General features: G+C 38.2%; 1 protein-coding gene across 1 annotated transcript in view; it reads right to left on the minus strand.

The window, feature by feature from the left end:
• Positions 1-18661, minus strand: part of ptprja (protein tyrosine phosphatase receptor type Ja) — a 203072-nt gene that overhangs the window by 85439 nt on the left and 98972 nt on the right. The window contains exons 6-8 of the mRNA XM_051922621.1: positions 4218-4469; positions 1335-1586; positions 749-1000 (exon numbers count right to left, since the gene is read on the minus strand). Of these exons, the coding sequence (XP_051778581.1) occupies positions 749-1000; positions 1335-1586; positions 4218-4469 (756 nt within the window). The remainder of the gene's footprint in view (positions 1-748; positions 1001-1334; positions 1587-4217; positions 4470-18661) is intronic.

Below are 18661 nucleotides of genomic sequence, written 5' to 3' on the forward strand. Positions count from 1 at the left end.
ATTTATCTGTTACTTGCACATAATAGGGTAGAACGTCAGTTCAATGGACCCCTTGTGTTATTGCAGGTTACCACATTGCAAGGCTTAGTGACTTCAGCATCACCCTTGACAAGAACATTGACAGTTGCTGCAATGTGAACAGGGGGTTAAAGTCTTTCTTATCCTTGCACTTGATCGTATTCATTTTAATAATAATAATTCTTTGCATTTATATAGTGCTTTTCTCACTACTCAAAGCGCTCAGCAATTGCAGGTTAAGGGCCCAACAGAGCAGAGTCCCTACTGGCATTTACGGGATTCGAACCGGCAACCTTCTGATTGCCAGTGCAGATCCCTAAGCTCAGAGCCACCACTCTGTCTGTCAGGCAGCTACTTGCACCACACTGAATACACGCGACCAAAATCACCAGGCATATCACATTAGTTCACTTAAAATAATAATAACTTCAAGTTTATAGAAATTCTCAACTATAAAAAGACCAGGAAAACATAGTGAGAATAACATTGTTGAATGTTATTTTGAAAGAGGCGTAAGATTTCTATATGAACAGACAAAACTCACGTGTATATCGTATGATGGCAACATTACTTCATGTCTGTTATATCACGGCAATTTGGAAAACACGAAATAATAATAACTTCAAGTTTATAGAAATCCCCAACTATAAAATATATATAGTGAAAACAACATTATTGAATGTTATTTTTAAAGAGATGGAAGAATACCACATAAACAGGTAAAACTCACGTGTGTATCGTGTGATGGTAGTATTACTTCCTTCTGTCTGATTATCTAGTGCTACCGCAGCGACACTGAACGTGTAGCTAGTCGCTAGGAGCAAATCAGTCACATTAATGGAGGAGCTGCTGGTCCATAATATCCTCCCAATATCCACTACTTGTACTTTGTATATTACATTGTCTCCATTTGATGGATTCCAGGAAAGTGATGCAGATTTGATTGAGGCCATGAAAGTAAGGCTCCCAACAGTGTCAGGCACTGTGCGTGCAAGAAAGGAGCAATAAAAACAATTTCATGATTAGTAACTTGAAAGGTTCACTATTCATGTATTCAATAGGGGGCTAAAGTCTTTCTCATCCTTGCACTTGATCGCAATCATTTTACCATTTTTTCATGCAGCTACTTGCACCACACTGAATTCACGCGACTGACGTCACCAGGTATATCACATCACTTCAGTTAAAATAATAATAACTTGAAGTTTATAGAAATCCTCAACTATAAAAAGACCAGGAAAACATAGTGAAAACAACATTATTGAATATTATTTTTAAAGCGATGGAAGAATACCATATAAACAGGTAAAACTCACGTGTGTATCGTGTGATTGAAGTATTACTTCCTTCTGTCTGATTATCTAGTGCTATTGCAGTGACACTGAACGTGTAGCTTGTCGCTGGGAACAAATCAGTCACATTAATGGAGGAGCTGTTGGTCCATAATATCCTCCCAATATCCACTATTTGTACTTTGTATATCACATTGCCTCCATTTGATGGATTCCAGGAAAGTGAAGCAGATTTGATTGAGGCCATGAAAGTAAGGTTCCCAACAGTGTCAGGCACTGTGCATGCGTGAAAGGGGCAATAAACACAATTTTATGATTAGTAATTTGAACGGTTCCCTGTGCATGTATTCAATAGGGGGCTACAGTCTTTCTCAGCCTTGCACTTGATCGTATTAATCATTTTGCCATTTTGTCACACAGCTACTTGCACCATACTGAATTCATGTTTACCAAAGTCACCTGGCATATCACATCAGTTCAGTTGTACAGTACTCTATATTTTAGTTTCACTATCCATGTCAATGTCTGATGACCACTTCACATTATCATCACACCATTCGATTTACTTTGTTCTAAAACTGCCTATCCAGCTTTTTTTTTCACTGGAGGCTCTGACACACTCATGAATATTGGAATTTTGTTATTTCGTCCACTAGGCAGAAGCACAATACTGTCCCATGAGTTATTTGGGGTTAATACTGTAAAATGCGTCATTAAACATCAGCCTGGGTCTGAATCATGGTTAACTGTTCAATCTTAGAATTCTGAGCCTGAGTCACGAGAAAATGATCTTCCTAATCCACAAATTAATGCTTGTTTTCAGATTACTAGTGGTCAATGGTGATGTTTAATTGTTTTATGCAGTTTAATCCTGTTGGTAGAGTTTTGACAGAGAAGAACTCCAGAAGATTTTTAAGAAACCAGGTCTGTGCCTTAACCAGGTCACTCACCTCCTCCCAGTTATGTGTGTCCATGTAAATGCACTGAACACCGATATTTGTGCTGGCACAGTTAAGGGGAGAATACTCCTTATAGATCAGCGGTTCTCAAACTTCTTTAGAATTTCATGCGTGGCAGTCCCTTTAAAAATTGTTTGATGGCTCGCGGACTCTTTTATTAAAAATTTAAAAATCAATATTATTTCAAGAAAATTGGGGGCACCAAATACTTTGCACAAGGGTGGCACATACCCACTGCGTGGCACTGCATAGGTACAGGCTGCTGTGAATAAAACATTTTTTGACAAACAATTATTTATTCAGAAAATATTACGTATATCTTAGTTATTAAATTTAAGTTAAAATTTTAAAGGGATGGATGCATCTGCTTTGCCTTAATCATTTGCGCTGAGCGGGCAATTTCACCACTTAAGAACACAAAAAATGTAAAATATGTTGTTTGTTGATTATCTGTATCCACCTTTAGCACTCTTATTTGCTTCTAAAATATACGAAAACTATTCACAAGTGTTTTGATTCTACAAAAGAATCGATAATTTTTGATTATGGTAAAAATAATAAGGGCTGGTTTGTGCCAAGCCAATAACAGCAGGAAAACAATGCGGTAGCAACGAATAACGGAACAGAGGATTAGTGGTCGGGTCTAGGTATTGGGGTAACGACGGAGCTCAGTCACTTACTTCCCCTCGGAAGTAAAGGTTAATAATTATAAAAATATAAATAGTATAAATATGCAATCATTTCTCATGGCCCCACCGAAACCGCTTCACGGTCCCCTACCCCAGTTTGAGAACCGCTGTTATAGATGGTTAGTGCAATAAAACTGTTCTGTAAACGTAATGAGGATTGGTCTATGATATATAGTTAGCTCATCATATCGTACAATCATTTTTTATTTGCAGAACTTAATGCATTTTTTGTGTTGGAAGCATTATTTCTTTATATATGATTATCCATTGTTACTACATCACAAAATGTTCACCTAGTTGACATAATCATATTGGTCACGATAACATAGGGCCTGATAATCCTAAAGTACTTCCATTTTTCATTAACACTACTGTGTAAATGACATTGTCTCCATTTGGGAGTTTATAGGAAGTACAGTAGATTAGGATGTTGTTAGAGCTGTGATGGTAAGGTTCCCAGAAAAGTCTTTTCTGTTATGTGCAGGAAAGGGGAAATGCTAAGAATATTTATGAATTCAAGCTAAACAACATATCATTGTGCTCTCCAACTATAAAGCAGCACACTAAAACCAACCTAAATCAACACATTACACTAAAGATATTTTTAACCGATTTTCTTTTTTTATTACTTTCAAATTACTAAAATTGAAAGACATCCTTTAAATTACAGGTGAGAGTTACATAATCTGTTAATTCATGACAATCTACTGTATACTGTATATTATTATGATGAACACTGGGCACTAAATTTATTTAAATGAAGACAATTAATAGAATAATGAAAATAACAGTGTTTCATATTAACTTTGAAAATGCCAAAACTTAAATTATGAGCAAATTATGAGTAAACTGGTTTGAGTATGTTATTTCATAATACTATGAAAAGGAAGAAGGTCATTTAAAGCTGAAAATAAATAAAGCTGCTATAAATATCATACACGCTTTTGTATAACCACTGAAAGTTAAAGAATATTTTTAACAACAAAAAAAACAGGAAAACATAGTGAAAAAAACATTGTTGAATGTTATTTTGAAAGAGGCGTAAGATTTCTATTTGAACAGACAAAACCAATGTGTATATTGTATGATGGCAACATTACTTCCTGTCTGGCATATCAAGGCAATTTGGAAAACACGAAATAATAATAACTTCAAGTTTATAGAAATCCCCAACTATAAAATATACATAGTGAAAACAACATTATTGAATGTTATTTTAAAAGAGATGGAAGAATACCACATAAATAGGTAAAACTCACGTGTGTATCGTGTGATGGTAGTATTACTTCCTTCTGTCTGATTATCTAGTGCTACCGCAGCAACACTGAACGTGTAGCTAGTCGCTGGGAACAAATCAGTCACATTAATGGAGGAGCTGTTGGTCCATAATATCCTCCCAATATCCACTACTTGTACTTTGTATATCACATTGCCTCCATTTGATGGATTCCAGGAAAGTGATGCAGAATTGATTGAGGCCATGAAAGTAAGGTTCCCAACAGTGTCAGGCACTGTGCGTGCAAGAAAGGAGCAATAAAAACAATTTCATGATTAGTAACTTGAAAGGTTCACTATGCCTATGGTATTCAATCAAGAAGAAAGTATCCAACTGCAACTTGCAACAACATTTTAACAATCTGTAAATTTCTTTCAGCATTATTATTCATCTTGACTGCATTTATAGAGAACATATACACAATGTTCTAGCAGGAATCATACCCATCACAATAAGAACCAAAGGATTTGTGAAAAAAGAAGTTCTATTTTTCACTAGTTATACTCAGGTAATGCGTTTTCATGCACCTTAATAACTCGGCTATTCACAGAAACCTCGCTGCTTAAATGCAATGTAAACACTTTTTATGGTTAGAGAAACAGGGTTAATGGTCTATGAGAAACTTGGTTAACAGATGTAGATTTCTTTGCGAATAGCACAGTTATATGGTCATGTAAACCCTGGACTAAGCTACAGTTAAAGATTTTGTAGTCTGAGCATGTCTGTTGCACTCTGTTCACCTGTTTATCTCTGCACACACTTTTAGCAGCCACAGGCAGAAGCATCCACAAGATAAATACTCGCGATCACATTATTCCTCCCCCTGGTTGAAAAAACCTGTCTAAACATTTCAGATATCACTAAAAATCTTAAAATCTTTCATATATTCTGTAAGTGCCTTGAGTATGGGAAAGGCGCTATATAAATAAAATGTATTATTATAATTATTAAAAAGGCTAAATTCAGCAGCACAGCCTCATTAACAGTAACAAGTTAAAAGTAACGTGTGTTACATAGTTTGATTACTTTTTAAAGTAACAAGTAACTTATAGCAATACTTTTTTAATTGAAGTAAAAATACCTGCATTAGTATTGCTGTAGCACTGGGTCTAAGTCAAGAAGTACATGTATCACGTTCAGGGTTTAATCACACATCCAAGCAGAAAACAGTAACATAAAAATATTGATAAAGTGTTGGTTTTATTATTCAACCAGCTATTTGCCAAAGATATGTTGAAAAAGCACGACTGGGTTACGCAGCATCAAATGTCTATACTGCAGATCATCAATGGCTCACGTCGGAGATGCTAAAAAGAGGTGGATGTTATTTACATTACAGCAAATAAAGAACTACATTTATTTATGAAACATAAAAAAATAATCACAGGCTTCCTGCTTGTTTTTGGATTCGTTGTAGTCGACTTTCATCTGTTTCTTGCACAGTTTAACCCTTTTAGGGTTGATTTCTTTTCCTTTTTTCCCAGGACTGAATATTTAAAAAAAAAAAAAAAACAGTTTTCTGAAAAGCACACAAAGCTATAGTTTCTCATATAAATCAACATAAAACGTCTGTTGCTGCGAGCTGTGTCGTATCACATTGTGTTAGGGGGTCTCTGATTGCTGCGACTATGTCAGTGGCTGCGTGGGGGCGGTGGCGGATCAGCTGGGGACTGATCAGCTGATGACGGTACCCCATTTTCACTTTAGATCTCAATCTCCAGATCACTTGCACCAAAATCAGAGTTCAATTCAAAATAATAAAATACACGCAAAACGTCGTCCACCGAGTAGTTTGACCCGTGCCTTTGGTTCGCTCTCTTGCCAGATGCCAATGCCGTTCTACACATTGTCTACTCACACAGAGGCAGGGATTCGATGTCAAGTCAACAAGTCTAACATTCTTCCCAGCAATGAGGGTGTTCCTTTAAAGTAAGTGAGTTTTGTCAGCGTTTACGACTGGTTATCACCCTCTACGTAAATATCCGCCCTCAACTCCATTGTCAACAGAAGTTGACATCCGCCCTAAAAGAGTTAATGACGTCAGAGCGTTTTGACAAAGGAGATCTCCAGAAGATTATTTGCACATGTAAAAGCGGATTTTTAGGAAACCAGGTTTCTGCCGAGTTACTCACCTGATCCCGATTATGTGTGTGTGCATAAAAATGCACTCAAAGATTCTGTCTTTACCTGGAATATACGTAGTTACTAGGGTGTTGTACCGCGTTAACCATTATGAATGTAGAGAAAAGCCAAGCAAAATGACACCTTTTATTGGCTAAATAAAAGATTACAATATGCAAGCTTTCGAGGCAACTCAGGCCCCTTCTTCAGGCCTGAGATGCCTCGAAAGCTTGCATATTGTAATCTTTTAGTTAGCCAATAAAAGGTGTCATTTTGCTTGGCTTTTCCCTGGAATATACTGAAGAGTTATGGTTGTTGCTAAAAACAGACAGTAAAGTTCTCATCAATATTTGGCTCTTTGCAAGTAAAGAAAAAGACAATAAAAACAAATAAAATTAATTTAAGTTAAATAACTCATTAAAAACATAGTTTTCATGCTTGAGAAGGAAACCAAGAATGAGCATGAAATATTATGGTGGCAGAAAGGAAGGTTGGGCACAAGGTTAACAACCCTTTCCCATTAAAAAATATCATGTTACACAGACTTGCACAAGATGTTCTAAAAGCTAATGATATTTAAGAAGCCTGAGGCAGGAGACTGCCAATTTGACAGGCACTGGTGAGAGCCATATTAAGTCCATATTAAGTGTGATCAAGCCTGCTGGATGCAAAGACCAGACTTAATCTTGACACATAGAATGTGCAAACCATGCTCGCCACAGCTAGAACAGCTCAGGTTATAAATGAAACTAGTCATTAAGCCCGTTACAATAACGGGCACTATAACAGTAGTGCATAAACATTAGTAGGAACAGTCTATATTAAATGGCAAGGGACCTTGACCTCATTCTTTTTGTTGGTCGTATTTTTCTTTGTCTTTCAGCCTTTCTTTTGTTGATGTTTACTTGCTGAGCTGACCGTTCTTCGTGGGCTGCCACCATGTATTGTGTGTCTTTAATTTTTTGTGACAGTAATACCGTCTTGTACGTCCGCTGGCTTGTACGTCCATAATATACCTTTAATTTTCTCTGGTGGTAATACAGGTATGCGCGTCGGTAATACGCCTTTAATCTCCTCTGACAGTAATACTGGCTTGTATGTGGCTGTAATATGCGTCACTGTATTGTGTACCTTTAATTTCCTCTCACAGTAATACTGGTTTGTATTTCCGTAAAACGCCTGTAACTGTCTCTGACAGTAATATCGCGCATTGCACTGTGCCCCGCGCATTCGCACTTCACCAGAAGACACACACACATGGACACCTGGACACACACAGGGATTTTATTAAAGAGGATGAGAAACTATGGGCTCCACATACTGGTTCAACATAGCAAAAACAGTTCAAGTCATAAGTGAAATGAGAAACTATGGGCTCAACATACTTGGGTAATCTCTGGAACATACACAAGACCTACCAGACAGACCATATTCTTTTCTGGCAGGAACAACAGTCACAAGGAGTAGCACTAATCCTAAAAGGGTGTCAAAGAAGCACTCATTGACTGGATATCAAAGCACTGCAGGCTGACGATAATCCAGTGCTACTCACCAAATAATGATACAGAGCTTAAAGAGAAATAAGATTTCTACAGTACGGTACAAGCAGAGGTTGAGAAGGTGCCCAACATAACATCTTTATTTGCCATGAGGACCTCAATGCCAAGGTAGGCACTTAACTCTGGTAGGGAGTGGACAAATGGAACACATGGATATGAAATGATGAACGAAAACGAAGAGCAGTCTTTTGCTGTCAAATCTGGTGATGTGGGGCGGGGGGGCTTGTTTACACACAAGAACATCCATAAACTGACATGGGTCTCTTCAAACAGCTGTGACAAAAATCAACTCGACCATGTCTTGAGTAGGCTGCTTCAGGATGTACATGTCTGTTGTGGTGCAGATGTCAGTGGTGCTGATGTAGTGATTAAGCCCAGGAAAACCAAAATAAGCTCTGGACTTCACCAAAGCCATTTTAATATCCACTGTTTGAATTATCCTGTTCTAGCCAAAGGTTTTTCCATACAGCTGAAAAACAGGGTCCAGCTGCCGCAAGATAAAGACCCTGGCAATGAGCAGATACAGAAAACTCGGAAATACCATCAAGACAGTCTACACAAGTCAGCAAGCAGCTGCTTCTGGTCAAAATCAAACAACACGAAGACTGGATTTCATCCACAACACGGAACCATATTTATGCCTAAAAAAATGAAGTGTCAAATCTATCAGACCAAGTCAGAGAAAGTGAAAGAGAGACTGAGACATCAGTATAGCGAGTTAAATAAACTAGTGAAGAAGTCAGCCAGATTCAACATGCACAAGGAACAGATTTTCTATTAAAAATAAAGATGACAAGCTGCTAAGCAGTGAGTATGACCAAGACAAACAGTGGACAGAACACTTCAATGATGTTCTAAATACACTAAATCCTGAAATGCCACCTGACATATTTTGTGCACAGACTGACCTCTCTATCTATCTATCTATCTATCTATCTATCTATCTATCTATCTATCTATCTATCTATCTATCTATCTATCTATAATATAGTGCCTTTTACTCTATCTATCTATCTATCTATCTATCTATCTATCTATCTATCTTATATACTGCCTTTCATATCTACCTACCTATCTATCTTATATAGTGCCTTTCATATCTATCTATCTATCTATCTATCTATAATATAGTGCCTTTTAATCTATCTATCTATCTATCTATAATATAGTGCCTTTTAATCTATCTATCTATCTATCTATCTATCTATCTATCTATCTATCTATCTATCTATCTATCTATCTATCTATAATATAGTGCCTTTTAATCTATCTATCTATCTATCTATCTATCTATCTATCTATCTATCTATCTATCTATCTATCTATCTATCTATCTATCTATCTATCTATCTATCTATCTATCTATCTCAATAAGACAGCAACTACAGTGGACAATTTCTACATTAAAAAGCAATAAACCACCTCTAACTGACTCACTGAATGCTGAACTATTAAACTAACCCCAGTGTAGCAGCTCACTACCTACAGCCTCTTTTCTCACATGTTTGCAAAATTGAGGAAATTCCCAGAGACTGGACAGAGGAAAGATCTGTTAAGCTTCTAAGGAACAGTGACCTGACCAACCTCTAACAACTGGAGAGGTACCATACTTCTTTCCATTCCTAGTGAGGTTTAGTAAAATTATCTTAGACAGACGGACTGCAAGGGCTAACAATCTGCTGCACAGTGGACAAGAAGGCTCCAGGAAAGAAAAAGGCACTGCAGAACACATCTTCACACTGTAAATTATCCTTGGGCAGTGTTACGAATGGAAAAGAACTATTTATTACATTTGACGGCTTCATGATAGCGTTTAAGAGCATGCATCGGGACAGCATCTGGAAGATTCTCTGTCACTATGGCATAGGGTTGTCCAAAGCATCAAAATATCTATAAATATCAATCTTAACATTTTACAATTGCTGCAATACTCATTTTTTATGGTATCGATTCTACAGTCTACATTATGAATACACTTTCAGTTTGACATAGCAAAAACGGGCAATTTCAATAGTGCCAGAGCTTTCACCAGCATGTTTAAATGGAAAAAGAGGGCTGCTGGATTGGAATCCGGAAATTTTCTGTTTTTGTGGCAAGCGGGGATAGAAACCAACAAGATACAGTATGTGTCCCAGGAGTTCAACAGTCCTGCTACTGGCCATATAGGCGCCTCTTTTATTAAAACCGATGTTTTCTCCATTAGAATCTGTCTCTTCCAATTTAAGTGTATCTTTGTAAAAAAGTCCCGTAGCAAACTGAGAATGAAGAGTCTCCTGGCTGTAATTTAGCAGGCCTTCTAAAACAGCTCTGTAAGGATTACAATTTGATCTCTGTGATATTAGGCGGTCCCCCAGGGTGACATCAACTTGTGAAAACACACTGGCTATAGGGTAGTTGACAAATCCGACCTTTGCACCGGCAGCTATGTTAGTCCTGTCAGCATTCACTATTTTACGCCTTAGGTGTAGAAGAGTGTTATTCAAGTCAAGGTAATCTTCCCCGTTTCCGGCTATGAGAAATTCTAGCGGCGCTACTTCAGAGAGGGCTGAGAGCGGCAGGACTTCAACGTATATACTTTTATCTACACTCGTTTGAGTGAAAGGCACAGTAAACAGGTCCAGTTCAGATTTGACACACTCTTCGGACATTCTGTGTACGAAAGCCATCTTCTCTTAAAAAATGTCTCTCTTCTTCTTTTTGCTTGCTTTAGTCTTGTTACTCTTCTGATGACGTTTAGAAAATGCCATAAAAATAGTGCGCCTCGCCTTTTTAGCTGGCGGGGCCTCACGCAATCCCGGTGGTCTCTTGGGTTTTGTCTTTCTCATTACCATCAAGCCCGCTCCCTCCTGCTTTTCTCAGACTCCACCAGCCGCACATGATATAGCCCCAGTGATCACATCTTTTACAATATTTTTAGCCGCAGATTTGATATGTGGTTTGGCGATGTCAAAGCCTTTTTTCAGGAGAGGTAAAGCTCTTCTAAACAACCCCGAAATATACCTCCAATCCCCCCCACCATACATTACAGGGGCTCCAGAGAATCCCGGTAATCCATTACCCGCTTAGGTCTGGTAATATTGGATATAAGGTGTCAGGTCCTGGTAAGACCTCATTGTTTCAGTCATGCATACAGTGCCTGACAGGTCTGAAATGCAATCTCACGATCACCTTACCAAACTGAAATGGCACGTTTTTGTTCTGATCCGTCTTTATTTCAATAGTCACTGTGTCGAAATGATTCTTGCTGGCGGGGGCATAATGAGGTTTGTCGTATGTGATGGTTGTAATTTTATTCGCTTGATCCTCTATATGAACGCACCTCAAAAGGGGCACGTAGTTGTCTCCGACTCTCTGATGAGATACCCTGTCCCCATACACGTATAACGTGTAAAAGCCAGCCCTGATGTCGGCGGGGAAAGGAGCCTTGTAAATTAACCCCTGAGTCTGATCAGGATGCGCTCCTAATATTCGACCCAGCTGTCCTTTTAAGTGTATAGTTTCATCCTTTTCGCCAGGTACCACGTAGACTCTTCTTTCCACCGCATTATAACTGAATTTCACAGGATTCTCAGAAGGGACAGATCCAGCTGCAACATCTGTCAAAGTGGGCAGGCTTAAGGCTGTCGAATTCATAAAAGACAGTAGGTCGTGAATACCTTCGTAATATCCACAAGGAATGTAGTAATATTTTTTTATCCCTGGAACTGAAACATAGAATTCGTTATCCGGTTTGTCTATGGTATTCCATGTATGTGGGTACTGTATTTCTGCTAGACCGACTTCCCAAGAACCTTCTAATTCTATGGGTTTAGCAAGCTTTGTCGTGAAATTGGAAATTGTGTTGTTAGGGAAAAATTAATGTCTGAGGACGTGTTGCTAGGTAGAGTCACAAAAAAACTGTTGCGCTCCATCGTATACCGCTAGAGAATGATGAGTCGATTAGGAGCGTTCTGGATTTTATTGAACATCTTGGGCTTGGCTCTCCGGTATCCAACTGTTAAATTTTTCTGGCCATCTGAGCCATTTGACTAAAATGAGTCGTTTTTTATTCTTAACTTTCCTAGCCAGTATTTTTTCGATCCTGTAAACGTCTGTGGTTTCGACTTTAATTTTCTGCAATTCAGGGTCGTAAAAGGATCCTACGATCTCTTCACCATCGTAGTCTTTCAGTTTGTACACCGCCGGTGCCCTAGGTACAAGCTCAGATACAGTAAAGATTTCATCTGAAAATGTTTGTTCATAACCTTTCTCAAAAGGATGTCTGGTTTTAGACACCCTAACTGTATCTCCTACTTTGAACTTAAACAACGGAGGACCCGGGGGGTTGGCTACGCCGCATAAGTCTTTGAAAACTTTCCAGAAATTTAACGTATTTACATCGGAAGGAGCCATTTTTATGCTTCGATGATAACTTTTGTTGTAAGAGTATACGAGATCTGACAATTTATCGATGTAGGTTCTCATATTATACGCGCTGAAATATTTCCACATTTTAGATTTTAGTGTGTGGTTAAATCTCTCCACCACGGAGGCCTTTAATTCATTTCCTGTGGAGAAATGTTTTATTCCGATCTTCTTTAACAACTTTTGAAAATCTCGGTTGAAAACCTCTTTCCCCTTATCAGTCTGGAGCTTCTTTGGAGTTCTACCGGCGCTCAGAATGTCTTGGAAGGCTCTTGTCACTTCCTTACCAGTTTTGTTCTTCAGGGGCCGTACCAACGCGTACTTAGAAAGTACATCGATACAGGTTAACAAATATTTATAACCACGGTTATACTCTGACACGTTTGTCATGTCTGCTAAGTCCATCTGCCATTGCGAATCTATATCAGATACATAAACCTTATTTCTCCTAAAATGCCTTCTAGCTGGTTTTTGAATTGTATAAGCATATTGACCGGATAACCAATCTGACACCTGATGGTCATTACTTTTCTGACCCGAAACCTCAAGAGCTCTTTTCAAAGAGTCTTTTCCCCCAAATCTGCCAGGATTTGCCGGGTTATAATAAACTTTCTTCATGTAACCTTCCATCATCAACAGTGAAAGAAAAATGTCAACAGTTTAAAAATCAAATGGTATTTTATTGGTATTTTTTCCAAAACAATATTAAAATTAAAAACAGCATGATTAAAAACAGATAAAAACATGTTATAGCACAGGCACATTCAGTTCAGACACTTCATCTGATTTTTCTATGTCGTATTCCCCATAAAACCCGGTCGACAGCATTTTGTACAAACATGTGAATCTTGTGGAAAGGCGGAAAGATGTTGAAGCATCCCAGAGTCTTTATGACCAGGCTCCTGAGCCACGGTTTGCGGAAAACAGACAGAAGTTCTTCAAAGCGGCCAACCCGATAAACAGAGGCAGGCTCAAACAGACAATTATGCTGTGTCTGGCTGGGGTGGTCTATCAAACACCCCCGACAGGTACTTGTTAGGTCCCGATCAACTATTATGTCCAGCAGAGCTGCAATCAAACTCTTGATCAGTTTTAGGGTCTTTCGAAGTGTTTCACCCAGGGTCCCGTCAGTTTGATCAAGGTCCATACCCCCATAATCAGTATCCTTGGGCGATGTTTTCCAAGCGGCCAGAGCATCTACCAGTTCGTCCACGGCCTCTTCTTGCCGCAAGGCCTGAATGGCTATTTCCTCAGCCCTCGTTAGGCTCCCCGGAATAGCATCAGAAGGGCCAAAATTATCTGGTACTGTACGGTTCTCCAGGAGACTGTCCGATCAATACATGTCATGGTGGGGGGGTGGTTGGGGTTAACTGAGGCTCAGGCCAATATATCTGGTCAGTTGAAGGCATCAGAAGGTCCGGCCAAGACGGCTGGTCTGTAGGCAAGTTGTTAGGAGCAGAGTACCCAGAATTGGAGAAGATATCGTCGGGCCAAAACAGGTCATCGGCGGCCGCCGTCTGTCCTGTAGACCAACAAGCCTGATCAGGAGCATAACCAAAGAGGGGCTGGTTGTTACCCGGCCAGGTCAGCATCTGGTCTGGAGCAGAGTAGCGGGGTTGTAGGTAAGTGTCGGTCATCATCATTTGGTCTGGAGTAGAGTAGGCGGCGTTGGTTTGAGGGTTAGTTGGCCAAAACAGGTAGTCAGCGGCGGCTGTTGGTTCTTCGGAGTGCATCAAAGTGTTGAGGACTTCTGCCACCTCAGAGGCTGAGAGAACAGGGAGACAACCGGCCCATCTACCAGCAGCTTTGGTAAGATAGTTGGTTGAAGACATCTCGAGAGTGTTTTAGTTTAATGTAGTCTATGAAAAAAGACCTCTGTATTTATCTGCACTTACTTAGGGGCTGGTGTTTCCCAATTTTCATCCTCCTCCTCCGAGCATGAATTATTCAGCAGGCAAAACTCCTCCTTCTCCGAAAACAATGGCTCCAATTTTCTTTTAATTCTTTTTATTTGGTCAGACAGTTTTCCTTGATAAATAGCCTCATCAATATTTGGAATAAGAGATTTAAAAAAAGTCCAGTCTTTTATAGAAAAATGTATTTCACTCACTCGATCCTTTATCTCATGTTCTTGATACTCCTCCACCTCTTTGTGACTGTCCTCTTTATATTTGGGAAGGATAGGCTCCTTCTTGGATACCATCACCGTGAGATGCCCCAGAGCATTTCTTTTTACTTTTACCTGGCACAAAGCACAATTAGAATCGTTCCAAGCCGAGCTGAATCGAGGGTCCCATAACTCCGTCCTTCTGGAAACCCTGTTTGTTTTCATTTTCTTAGGAGCATTCACAAGACCGTCCATTCTGTCTGCTTTTGAGTGTCGTGGCTTTTTCACTAAGTGACTAGAGTTTTATACAAGAACTCTTTCGTCTCCTCCCGCAGTTGGGGGTGAGCAACACGCCTCTCCCCTAGCCCTATAGGTGTTTAGAGAAACAAAGGCGTACCTCGTGGGTGTGGGAATTGGTCATGGGGCGTGATATGGGAGTCGGTTTACAAAAGCCCCTCCCTAAAAGGCGGGGTTTAGAGATGATCAATTATGACGGTGGTCCAACCCTTCATTACCTCTAAGGGCGGGTGATATTTTATATTTTCATAAATTATATGTTCATATTTTCATAAATCATATTTTCATATTTTGGGGGTTAAGGTCATCAGTCATCCCTTTGACAGTTTCCTTTGAGGGGGGGGCTTAAGGTCATCAATCATCCGTTTGACAGTTTCCTTTAGGGGTGGGATTTAAGGTCATCAATCATCCATTTGACAGTATCTGGAGATTGTTCGCACTGAAGAAAGCCAAAAACAGAGAGAAATGGTGATGGCATGTGCAAACGAATGCAAGCTAAACACCTTGTTATCAGGTGTTCTCCAACTATAAAGCAGAACCCTACACAATCCTAAATTAACACATCATATTAAACATCTTTTGTCAAACTTCTTCAATGTTTTACTTTCTAAAAATTAGTAAAGTGAGATTTACATAATATCTGTTAAATTGTGACTACCTATAGTCACACACACATGTCGGAGGGACACATTCCTGGTTTGACAAAGGTAAGCACTACCACCTCAGGACACCAGGGGCTGTGATTTCTAACCACCTTGTCTCCCACAGCCCAGAGAAGCCAGCCCTTTCAGTCCAGGAGCTATAAAAAGAGGGCACTCCTGGAAGGTGGCAAGTCACTTGGAAGATGACTCACCAATGGGAAGGAAGTCCAACAACAAGCCCAACTATTCTAAATAGAAAGCATTACAATAGCAGACATCTTTACTGATTTCTGTTCTATTTGGTGCCATTACATGCTTGTTATTTTTCTTCTTGTATAAGAGAAGTAAATGAGGTAGCCCGATTGGCAGCCCAACATTTCTTCTGAGGTCCTGTGGTTACCAGCAGTCGATGACACAATATTACACTGTTTTATCATGATAAACAGTGGACACTATGTTTATTTAAACAAAGACAATTTATAAAATTATGAAATAATGATAATGTTGCATTTGTCAAAATTTAAGAGGTGAAGAATGTTTTGAATATATTAATTCATAATTATATAAAATCTAAAAAAGTAATTTTTATCTGAAATATAAATTTCATAAAAAACTTGGTATAACCACTTCAAATTAATACATATCCTTCACCATAAAAACAGGAAAGTACAGTTAAAAACAGCAATACTGGATATTGTTTTCAAACAGATGGTAGAATTCTATATGAACAGACAAAACTCACGTGTATGACATGTGATGGTAGCATCACTTCCTTCCGTCTGATTATTATCTGATTGATGTTGTGAATTTCCCCTTGGGATTACTGCATGTTATTTTTCAGTAGAATTTTATATGAACAGACAAAACTCACGTGTATATTGTGTGATGGTAACATTACTTCCTTCTGTCTGATTATCTAGTGCCACTGCAGTGACACTGAACGTGTAGCTAGTAGCTGGACTTAGATCAGTCACATTGATAGAGGAGAGGTTTGTCCATAATATACTGCCAATACTCACTACGTCTACTTTGTATGCTACACTGTTTCTATTTAGTGAATTCCAGGAAAGTGATACAAATGTGGCTGAAGCCATGACAGTAAGTTTCCCAACAGTGTCAGGCACTGTGCATGCAAGAAAGGGGTGATAAACAACATTTTAAGATTTCTTACTTGAAAAGATCATTATGCATGTGTAACTCAATCATAAAGAAAGCACACGACTGTAACTTGCAACAACATTTTACTACAGCATTCATTGCATACTTCACAAACCTTCTGTTGAAGAAAACCAATCAATATTCTTTCAGTTTCATTATTCATCTTTGCTGCAGTTACTGAGAACGTACACACATTGTTCTAGTAGGAATCATGTCCATCACAATACTGTATGAACCAATGGAATATAGAGAAGATGTATGGTTGTTGCTAAAAACATGATAGTGTAATCTACATCTCTATCATGCTCTTTAAAAGTAAAAAAGGACAATAAAGACAAATGAAATTCATGTTAAACAGCCCATCGAACATGAGAAAGAAACAAAGTATGAACACGAAATAATATAGTGACCTAAAGACAAAGGTCAATTCCACAATAATCTACGGTGGCTCAGAAGTGCGATGCGTAAAAACAAATTAAATCATGTAAAAACAAATCAGAGAACACAAAAACAAATTAGAAATGGAGACACAAATCAGAACATGCAAAAAAAAAATTTGAATACACAAAACAAATTGAATATTCAAAAGCAAATGAGAAAATGCAGAAATAATTGGAAATGCAAAAACAAATGAAAAAATACAAAAACTATTTGGAAACACAAAAACAAATCAGAAATTGCAAAAACAAATTGAATATGCAAAAACAAACAAGAAAGCGTAAAAACAAATCAGAAACCGCAAAAACAAATGTAATTTGCAAAAACAAACTGAATACACAAAAACTAATCAGAAACCGCAAAAAATAATAAAAAATGTAAAAAACAGATTAGAAAGCGTAAAAACAAATCAGAAACCGCAAAAACAAACTGAATACACAAAAACAAATCAGAAACCGCAAAAAATAACAAAAAATTTAAAAACTAATTTGAAACGCAAAAGCAAATCAGAAACTGCAAAAATAAATTAAATATGCAAAAACAAACAAGAATGCGTAAAAACAAATCAGAAACCGCAAAAACAAATGGAATTTGCAAAAACAAATTGAATACACAAAAACTAATCAGAAACTGCAAAAAATAATAAAAAATGTAAAAAACAGATTAGAAACGCAAAAGCAAATCAGAAACTGCAAAAACAAATTGAATATGCAAAAACAAACAAGAAAGCGTAAAAACAAATCAGGAACAACTAAAGCAAATTGAGCAGCATGAAAACAAAACCAAGACTGTGTAAACAAACTGATAAGCGTAAAAACAAAAAAATTCTCAGTTTATTTTACATTAATCTGAACAAGAAACAGGAACACACAACATGCAGAAGGCAAGACAAACCCATCAGGATTGCTCCATTTTGGATATTTTAAAGCAGTATATCAGCTTCTTTATGGTAGCTTTTAATGAGTTAAATTATCCTTGCCATTGTGTCTTATATATTAATTTAGCCTCAGTCCCTCACAATAGCAGAAGTTAAATGGACATTCAATTGTTTTTAACTAATTCTGATCTGAGCTATGGGAAATGTACATAATTAAAGATAAACAGTACAATGTAACAGTGCTCTGTATTTAACCCTAATGAATTAAATTTTCGTTACCCAGTTCTCATCAGAGCTATTGGGAAACCACATAATCAAGATGAATGGTACAAACTAAGACTGCTTTGAATTTTACCTTATCTTCTCTTACGCTCCTGTCTCCCAAACCAGTGGAAAGTTATACTGTGGCACTGACCTAATTTATAAATTCCTAAATGCAATGCACACATAATAAAATACAGGACCATTAACATTTGCACCAGCTGATAAGCATGTAGTTTCCTCAGGTCATAAAGTTATTTAAAACGCACTCATAGTAACCAAGATATGTTCTTGGATATATTACACTTTTATGTTGCATTCTATTTATGTTGTTTTTTTTCCCTTGGCTGTTTTTGGTATTTTATTACCGTCACGAATCTGACAAACATCCATCCATCCATTATCCAACCTGCTATATCCTAACTACAGGGTCACGGGGGTCTGCTAGAGCCAATCCCAGCCAACACAGGAAACAAACCCCAGGCAGGGCGCCAGCCCACCGCAGGGCGTGCATACACACACACACACACACACACACACACACACCAAGCACACACTAGGGAC

The sequence above is a fragment of the Erpetoichthys calabaricus genome, chromosome 2 (assembly GCF_900747795.2).
Source record: "Erpetoichthys calabaricus chromosome 2, fErpCal1.3, whole genome shotgun sequence".
Classification (NCBI taxonomy): domain Eukaryota; kingdom Metazoa; phylum Chordata; class Cladistia; order Polypteriformes; family Polypteridae; genus Erpetoichthys; species Erpetoichthys calabaricus.